The 10,387-nt window shown below is 37.0% G+C and overlaps 1 protein-coding gene across 1 annotated transcript; it reads right to left on the minus strand.

Moving 5' to 3' along the window:
* Nucleotides 1-445: 445 nt before the first annotated feature.
* Nucleotides 446-1,317, minus strand: LOC118721947 (olfactory receptor 13H1). The gene is given in 4 exon segments (XM_036443211.1): nt 446-525; nt 528-1,069; nt 1,071-1,242; nt 1,245-1,317. Coding segments are annotated over 4 exon segments (867 nt in total).
* Nucleotides 1,318-10,387: the final 9,070 nt, after the last annotated feature.

Genomic DNA, 10,387 nt, shown 5'->3' on the forward strand with positions numbered 1-10,387 from the left:
TTGGGTGTATAATTCTATAATACATTATCTGTACACTGTATTGTTGGACAATTTCTGACATTTGTCTTCTGACTTCTTATTATACTATTTTTGTCCTATTTTGAAATTTCAGTTATGTCTTTGCCTCCTGACAATAGTCATAATAGATTCGCTTTTTGCTTAGGTCTCTTCTGTCTGTGAGAAAATGATTCTGATAAGATTAGTTACCTGAAGTTGAGTAGTTTAATGGGTGACCACTAATGTGTTATATGTAAAGAAAGAGTAAAAATAAGAAATTCAAGTCTCAGGATATATAATATGTGGGATAGAAATACTTCATAAAGCCTTTCATGACAATCAACTGCTCTATCAAGGGTAAAGTCAGACACTTTAAGCATTATTTTATCATCAGTGGAGATGTAGCTAAGAGTTATTTTAGAAGTTTAGAGCAAAAAAAAAAAAAGGCTCATTTTCTATTTACTATAACTTTCCTTAGTGCCTCTTTAACATCTTTGTTTTTAAGGCTATATACTAGAGGGTTCAGCATGGTGTCAAAGCCCTATAAAATACTGATATAAACTTGTCTAGATCAGGGGATAACTTAGATTACTGTTTCATATATGTGGCTGCCCCATAGAATATTGTCACCACAGTCAAATGAGAACCACAGGTAGACAAAGAACCACCCTAGAGCCTACCCTGGGATGAGTGAATTTTTAAGAGAGCAGCAGCAATTTGGACATAGGAAAGGAGAATAAACCCAAAGGGCAGCAGCAGGGTGAAGATACCTGTGATGAGGATCATAAGTTCATTGAGTCTGGTATCAGAACAGGCCATCTTGAGGAGGGAGAGAATCTCACAGACAAAATGATTGATGACATTAGTACCACAGAAGTGAAGATGTAGGGATAAGGTGACCATGGCAGTGAGCACATGTGATGCCCCCCATGAGGTAGCAACCAGCCAGACACACACTGGGCCATTCATGACCATAGAGTAGCGCAGAGGATTGCTGATAGCAACCACAGGATCATATGCCATCACAGCCAGTAGGAGGCACTCTGCTGTAGCCAAGAACAAGGAGACACTCATGCAACAAGGCCTGGGACATAGAGACTATTCCATAGTAAAGGTCTAAGGAAGACAGGTTACTAAGGAAGAAGTGCATTGGAGTGTGAAGGTGTGGTTCAAAATGTATAAGAATGATAAGTCCATTCCCAAACAATGTGCTGAGGTAAGATATTAGAACCAATGTGAAAAATGGGACTCATCACTCAGGTAGTTAGAGATTCTGATAAGGAGAAACTCAAGCACTGCTGTAGCATTCTTCATGGCCATTCTTCCCACTTGCCTAATTTTACTTAAAAGAATGAGAATAAAGATGAGGGATGCTGTAAGAAAGGGGGAAATAATTAGGATAGATAAGATCATTTTCTTCTTCCTTTCTGAAGATATAAAATACAGATCGGACAGGAAAATGAGAATAGAAGTAAAGCTAAAAATCTTCCCCTTCTCTGCAAAATAGCAAATCCCCCATCCTTTGAAAAGAGTTGTATGAAAAGTTCTCTATCTTCTACCAACAGATGCCTTCTTGGATCATTTTTCTGACTGAAGAAAGGAGGAAAGGGAGGCCATCTTCCTGTTTCTTTTACTTGTTCTTCATTTTACAATACAAATCTAATTCGTAAGTCACTTTGAGTTACCAATTTCCACCAAAGGGTGACTTCTGACAGGCTTAGCTAAAATATTGACCATTCTTGTGCTTGTCTCTTCTAGATTTTCATGCCTCCATTTTCTCATTGTGTTAGTGTCTACCATGGTGTTTGACACATAGTGCTGCAAAGTTCAAAATCAAATCAAATCAAATCAAATCAAAGAAGTATTTGAATGAATGCTACATAAATGGAGTATTTCATGGTACCCTTGAGGTATGTGAAAACTCTGCTAATATTCGAGGTTGAAGTTATACTTCCAGCCTCCATGTTTTCTGTTCTGTGTTTGCTGAGCCTCAGTTTGAACTGTGAAAATCTAATGTGATGTTTACAAAAGTATGGATGATAAGGAGAGGGCTTGAGTAACCAGCCTACTTTTAAAAACTTTGTTTTTCCATCCCCTTTCTCCTCAGCCTGATTTATTTTTATTGCATATTCCAAAATCTAAAATTACATTAATGATTTGATTATTTTTTTCACACTCAAATGTAAATTATTAATTAATGAATATATAAAGTCCTAGGCTGTCACAGATATGAAAAAATATAACTTCTTGCCATTTGGACTGCAATCCTTTATTTTAATCATCATTACTCAACTCTCATCTTACTTTTTTCAGTGACTTCCTTATTGATTTCTTTGTTTCTATCTTTGCTACCATTCAGCTTAAATGATTCAGTTAAATTGTAAGTCAAATCAGGTCACTCTTCTATTACAAAATGTCAGTAGCTTACCATTTTAACCTGATTAAATACTAAACTCCTTATAATGACCTATTAGGCCTTATGTAGTTTGTATTCCTATAACTTCATTCCTACCACACTTTTTCCTGCTCACTTTGCTTTAGTTACACTGGACTCCTTAAATACTCAGCCCATCTCTATCTCAAAGTCTTTGATCTTTTTATCTTGCTGCTCTATATTTATGAATCCCAGATCCTTCCATGACTTACCTTCTCACTTACCTCATGCCTTTATACACAAGACATTTTTTTAGTGAGTCCTTCTTTGGTCATGCTGCCTAAAAGTTCATCTCTAGCCCTTGAAATTTTGTATCTTAATTTTTTACATTATTTTACTCCTTAGAATTATTACTTCTAGCACATTGCATATTTTTATTTATTACATTTATTGATTGTTAAGCTAAAATGTATTCTCAGTGAAGTCATGGATTTCTGTCTGTTTAGCTTGCCCCAAACCCAAAATATTGTCTGAAAGGGGCATGGAAGTTGCTCAAGAATTATTTATTGAGAGAATGTATGAATGGAGCTCTTTGCTTCATGATAAAGAACGGCCTCTCTTTTTTCTACCTGCTTCTTCTCTAGTCATTACTGTTTATATGCCAAGCACCCCTTAATGTATATGTGCTTCTTCATACTACCTCTGTTTTCCCCAGATTCCTTGAATCTCTTCCTTGAATCTTCTGCTACTCACTGGCTATCCTACCTTATAAAAGAGAAACATGCAAATTGACCATACCTTCGCTATGCCCACAAACCACGCCCACCATCCAATCAGGGTGATTATGCAAATCAAACCAACCAATATGGCAGTTAATTTGCATATCCAGGCCAGAGCGAAGACTAAAGACAGTGTAGAAAGAAGCTAAGTGCTGCAGAATGGAGCAAAGCTGTGAAGAAGCAAGCAAGCAGAGTGGGAAAGAAGGGAGGAAAGCAGGCGTGGCAGTGACCACAGCAGGAAGCCCTATTGCAGGAATCTTCATGCAACATGTCTCTAGTTTCTGAATAAGTTTCTTCCCCTCACTGACCTAAATTTTGATTTTAAATCTTGCTGAACAGTGACCGATATGTGCCCTCTTAGCTTTAACATGCTAAGATTCTTTGATTTCTCTCAAAATAACAACAAAATCAACAACATCACAACTCAAACAAATGTTAACACTCCTCAGAGTGAGTAATTGATTACATTTTCCTCCGTTGTTGGAAAAGCTACAGAAGGGATTTTCTAAGGGACGGAGTTTCTCTAACCATCTCTGAAACAGGAGAACCACGTGTCCTGAAAAGTCTTTAGAAAAGAAGATTCCAGAACTCCCCCATATAAGTTGCCTATCCCTGTTTCTTCTTGACCCTGTTCAGCATCTCAAGCTAAGTATTCAAGAACTGTAAAACCATAGACATGAAATCAAATGCCACTTATGAAGTGATAAACACATATAAGAGATGGACAAGATGTTACTTGCCTTCACAGGAGTGTCCTAAGAGCTTAAGAGATCTAAGGCTTGTTCTGCCTTCATTTATCCTGAGAACCTGAGAAAGAGGTTTTTCCTTGGATTACCTCCACCTTCCCAAGTGAAAATTGACATAATTGTCTCCACAGACAAAAAATGCAAGAAGATGAGAGATATATGGCTATACGAAACAATGTCCTGAAGATGGTTATATTTTAAGTTAGTACAATAATACCTTACATTTCTTTAAATGTTGTGTATTTAACTCTCAATTATTTATACATGGGTCATTAACAATTAATATCTAGAAAGATGATAGGCAGCCTACAGCTGGGAAAATGAACTGGTTTTGCATTGGAGTAGACAGGTGATTACTATGCCATTTAAAGGTTTCTGTTGTTCCTAGAACTCCATAAAACACACTGATTGTGCTGGTAAACAATAAATATTGATAAGTAAATTTTTTCTACTTTTATGAATCTATTATTACTAATGAGCTGTAGGATGCATTTTGCTTCTCTATTTTGTGGGAATATTAATAATAAAAATCATAGTATATCCTTCAGTCTCATGAACCAGTAGAATAAAATGATGAGCTGTGTGAATAAAATTTGATCACTCTTTGGCTGTGGGAATACCTATTTTTATTTTTTAAATAAATCTTTATTGTTCAGATTATTACAATTATTCCTCTTCCTTTCCCCCTCTCCCATAGCTCTCCTCCACCCGGTTCCCACCCCACTCTCTGCCCTTACCCCTCCCCAACTGTCCTCATCCATAAGTATACAATTTTTGTCCAATCTCTTTCTGCACCCTTCATACCCCTTTCCCCATGAGAATTGTCAGCCCCCCTTTCTATGCCCCTGATTCTATTATATTCACCAGTTTATTCTGTTCCTCAGACTTTTAATTGACTTGATATTTAGATTCACTTGTTGATAGATAAGAATTTGTTGTTCATAATTTTTATCTTTACATTTTTCTTCCTCTTCTTAAAGAATATCTTTCAGCATTTCATGTACTACTGGTTTGGCAGTGATTAACTCCTTTAGCTTTCTTATCTGTGAAGCTCTTTATCTGACCTTCAATTTTGAATGATAACTTTTCTAGGTAGAGTAATCTTGGTTGTAGGTTCTTGCTATTCATCACTTTAAATATGTTTTGCCATTCCTTTCTGGCCTGCATAGTTTCTGTTGAGAAATCATTGACAATGATATGGTTGCTCCCTTGTAGGTAATTAACTGTTTTTCTCTTGCTTCTTTTAATATTCTCTCTTTGTCTTTTGCTCTTGACATTTCAATTATGATGTGTCTTGGTGTGGTCCTCTGGATTCCTTTTGTTTGGGGGTCTGTGCGCTTCCTGGACTTGTAAGTCTATTTCTTTCACCGTGTGGGGGAAATGTTCAGTCATTATTTCTTCAAATAGGCTTTCAGTATCTTGCTCTTTCTCTTCTTCTGGAAACCCCATAAGTCTGATGTTGGTATGCTTGAAGTTGTTCCAGAGGCTCCTTACACTATCTTCAACTTTTTGGATTTTTTTTGCTTTTTGCTTTTCTGGTTGGGTGTTTTTTGCTTCTTTGTATTTCAAATCTTTTACTTGATTCTGTGATCCTCTAGTCTGCTGTTGGATCTCTGTATATTACTTTTTATTTTAGTCAGTGTATGTTTAACTTCTAGTTGGTCCTTTTTCATATCCTTGAGAGTCTCACTAAATTTATTGGCCTTTTCTAGGAAATTCTTGAAAAACCTTATAACCATGGTTTTGAACTCTATATCCAGCCATTTGCTTTTTTCCATTTCTTTTATTTGTGACCTGCTTCTTTGTCTCTGCATTTTGGCTGCTTCCTTGAGTTGATAGAGAGGCTTTATGTGCTAGGTGTCCTATATCGCCTTGTGGCTCAGCCTCTTAAGTTACCTGAGGTAGATACTCTTGGTGCATCCCTTTTGGGCTGTGTGCACATTCTTATTATAGTCAAGTCTTGATTGTTGTTGGTATCACTGGGAGGAATTGACCTCCAGGCCAATTGGCTGTGAGGATCAGTTGTATCTGCACTGGGAGAACTGTACTGGAGACAGCCTTATGAGACAAGACTTGCTTCAGTGGGGCTTTGGTGTTCACTGAGTCTGCCCCCTGAGTGTGTCCCTTATGGATCTGAGGAGTTGTATTCTGGATGATCCCACTCTGACCACTAGGTACACTGACTCTTGGATCTCCAAGGAGGTGCTAATTTAGCCTCTGCCAGATGCCACCAAGCAGCAGCCATGGAGAGATCTATAGATTCCTCTTTGCTTGGGTTTTGAAGGTGCCCAGATGAGGCCCAGCTGTGAAGCAATGCAAGCTTCTGTGGGGCCTTGCGTCTTCTTTTGGACATTATGGGTCTCACTGATTCAGCTGTAATTTGTTAGGTAAATTTAAATTTCAAAGGACCAGGCCACTCATATGCAAAAGCCTCTATGCACAGTTTGGGTGGGGCAGAGTCTCAGGGTGGAGAAAACAGCAATGGCTTCCTGTCAGCCCTGTTCAAAGAGACCCCCAGGTCTCAGTGTCCCTTGGTAATCACTGCAAGCACCTCTGAGAGAAAGCCATTCTTACGTGCCACCTACTGCCAGACAGTCCAGTTTCTCCCCATATGAGTCTGGGTTCACAGAGTTTCACCTGGAACTGGAGTTAAGAGTAGTTGGGAGCTTTTGTCTCTCTCCTGCTTGAAAAATACAGCCACATACTCAGTTTCCAGCCCTCTCCATGCACCTCTTTACCTCTTTCTTTACTTCTGCAGCTCCTCTGAGTCTCAGTGTACTTTTCCCTTCCCTTCTAGTTGTAGAATTTCCACTTACCCAGCCTTCCTGTGTTTCTGAATGATTCTGTTTTGTCTTTTAGTTGTAATTTTGAAGTTGCTGTGTGAGGCAGCAATTTTAGGTGTGTATCTATGCCACCATCTTGATTTCTCCTGATTCAGGAATACTTATTTTTTAAATGATAGAGATTGGGATCAAACTCATGACCTCCATTAGTAAAAAAAACAAAACAAACAAACAAACAAAAAAAAAAACAGTGCTGATTGCCTCATCCTAGAATAATCATGAAAATATTTCTGGCAAACTGAGCTTACTATGTTTCCCCATCTTACTATTAGTTTTGTCACCTACAATAATTTATATAACCTAGTTTCCCTTTTAACTAATTACTGCCCCTTACCTTTCTTGAGGTTGCCTATGTCTGATAAATAGTTATAGATTTAATAAAAAGGGGAACATGAAGAAAGCAATTTGAACCTTTTTTTCTTACTGACTCACCATTAGAGGTCCCTCTCAAGTACCAATAGATGGAGCAGAATGAGAATGCACAAAAGAACAACTTTCCAAAAGTTGTGAGGTTTGGAACAGTGATGATCTTCCAGCAAACTCTTCCATCCATATTTCAAAAACCTTTCCAGCATCTCAAATTCCCAAATGACTAGAAACCTCTGAAGAAAGAAGATTCTTTTGGATTAGGTCAAATTGCAATTGCTAAACCTTTTGATATGTAGCCTTGGTGATGGCATCTAATTAAATTATTTAATTTCTTAGGTAAACATTTCTTTCACTGACATTTGACCCACATACATCCTTGTTCAGTCTTCCCTAGAAAACTTAAAAGGAGGATTGACTATTTGAATGATTTGCATCAAGACCCTTAGGTTATTTCAATTTTCCACCTGCTAGTTAAGACATATTTTGCCTCTTGAAAACATTAATCTATTTTCTTATCTTGGTGAACTGGAACACAATTAAACCAAATTTCCACTTTCTTTAAAATGAGGAAAATTATTACAAAGTCAGGGTTTAAAATAAATTGGAAGATTTCTAGTAGATGTCCTGGACTCTGCACATACCTAACACAGTTTCTTGCTCTTTCACTACCATCTATTTTCAGTGCCAGAGAGTGGGCATACCGTATTTTCCGGCATATAAGACGAGCCCCTAATTTTACAGTTAAAACATAGGTTTAGGCCTATATTTGCTGTATAAGACTATCCCCCCACTTCCGAGGCAACACCAGTTCTTTTAATAGACCGCCTCTCTGACTCTGGCCAATCTGAGCAGGCTTTTTACTAGAACACAGTGTAGCTTTGGGTACAGAACATGTATAATTTGCATGCATAAAAAGCCTGCTTGGATTGGCTGAGTTAGAGAGGCGGACTATTAAAAAAAGAACTGGTGTTGCCTCGGAAGTGGGGGGTGGTCTTATACAGCAAATATAGGCCTAAACCTATGTTTTAACTGTAAAATTAGGGGGTCGTCTTATACACCGGAAAATACGGTATAAAACCTGAAGACTCTAAGGTCCTGTGCATCCCTCTGTCAACAAAAATATCTAATGGTGCTTACTCTACCCACTCAGGATGGAAAATAGACCCACGCATTTCAAAAGCATATCTTGGAGCTGAAGCCTAAAAATCTTTAGGTTACCTCTCACTTATCCAGAAAATATTACTACCAGAACCTGCTTTTAATTAAGAGGTTTAATTTATTGGAATTCTTCCATTTCTCCTTTTCTCTCCATCTCAGTACAAAATCCATCAATCTATCTGTTTATCTGGAAGCTGGCACCAGAGCTGTATCTCTGGGAACATAATTTTCTCTGAATCAATTCCATAAATTCTACATCCTCAGCCTACTCATAATGTCTGGGGTCCAATTCTCTTCAGATTCAATTCTAAATGCAGGGAGTAAGTTGGTGAGCTGCTCAGTTAACTTCAATAAAATGAAGTTCCAAAGTGCCACAAGACTATTTATCTCATGAGTAGAGTTCAAAGTTTCTGATCTTCACCAGAAAGAAATAATTAACTTCAGGAGCTTTAAGAACTTCATCCCAAACAGGCAATTAAAATTTTCCAAACCAGAGAGATTGGGGAAAACAGATAAAAAGTAGCATTTTTGTTTAGGGGAAAAAATAATAAAAAGAGAAAGGTGACTTTTGAGACCATGAGACTTTCATATACCACTCATAGCTTTCCAGAGAACTAAGAAATAATTCTTTAACATTTTGATCCATAATCTCTTCACATTCTTTCTGATTAAAGTGGTGTCATGACAGAGCCTGCAGCTGGTAGAGAACTGTTTATAAGGGGATCCGAGAGAGGGTGAGCCCAGCAGAAAGTGCATGTGTTTTTGATTTCAACAGTGAAATAACCTTTATGTCTGCCTTTCCATTCCTATACTTCCACCTCCTCAGTCTGTGCATACCACCTCTGTGGGCTCTTTTTTCAACTACATAAAGTCTGTATTTCTTCATCTGACATGCAAAGTAAACTATAGCAGTTCCTCATCTATCATTTAACATGCATTCATTCATTTCCAATGTTCCCACCTTCATGAAGCTTATTGTCTAGTGGAGGAAACTAACTTTAAACAGCAATCAAGAATGTAATATATTACCTCAATTAAAAAATGAGAAAAATAAATAAATAAAAATAAATAAATAAATGTAAACAAAAATAATTATATATATTAAACACATATGGTGCCCTATAAAAAAACGAATGTAAACATGCACCTGTAGTAAGTGCCATGCAGATAAACTACACAGTGATATATGTTATTGATTCCCACATCCACCTGTCTCCCATGACTCCTCAGCAGAATTTATCCACTTGATTCAGGTTAGTTTCTTCATTATTTTATGAATACCTCATATGAACTCCCACTCTTTCTTCATAGATGGTCCTGATGTATCTAACAGTTATAATACACTTATTTCTAGATAAACTTTCCCTAACCAAAGCATTCTTTTTTCAATAGTGAGCCAAAAAATATCTTTCTTGAATATGAAAGACAACTAAAGAAATTATCTTAAGGCCTACTAAAAGAGTGGCAGGAAATATTGGGTCTAAGGTAAAAAGAGAAATATTTGTTGATTCTTTAGCTTAGGGTAGGGATATATCTTAACAGTCTAATGAAGGCCCTAGAACAATAAATAATAGGAACTAATATGGGCCAAGAAAAAAGGCAGCAACTAAACTAATGAGAATATGTTTCTCTGCTTTAGAAAGATTGTGACTAGTATAAGATCTCTTCAGTAACTCTGTTTCTGGTACACTCTTAAAAAATACTTAATCATAAAATGAGCTAAAGAAAGTGTGTAATGGATTCCAAATAGCTAACTATAGTACAGGCAGTTCCTAGTCACAGTCTCTAGCTGCCTGTCTGGAGTTATACAAAAATACATAATCCTAATTTGGAAAGTGACAACTCTGCCTTCTCTCTTCCCCTAATATTATGAAATAGGCCACAGCCATGAATTAAGATCCATGATTAATAGAAAAAAAGGGAGATGAGGTTCTCCAGAGGACTGACTTACCAAAATATCTCATAATGGTCTTGAAAGAGATTTGTAAGAAAATTTCTCTCAACGTTAGAAAATTATGTGCCCATCTTAAGTTGGAAAATGTTCTTTTCACCTGTGATGCTTTGGATTGGTCTCAAACAGAATACTTTTTTTTTTTTTACATTTTATTTATTTTTTAATTT

This window comes from Pipistrellus kuhlii, unplaced genomic scaffold (assembly GCF_014108245.1).
Source record: "Pipistrellus kuhlii isolate mPipKuh1 unplaced genomic scaffold, mPipKuh1.p scaffold_m20_p_19, whole genome shotgun sequence".
In the NCBI taxonomy this organism is placed as follows: Eukaryota; Metazoa; Chordata; class Mammalia; order Chiroptera; family Vespertilionidae; genus Pipistrellus; species Pipistrellus kuhlii.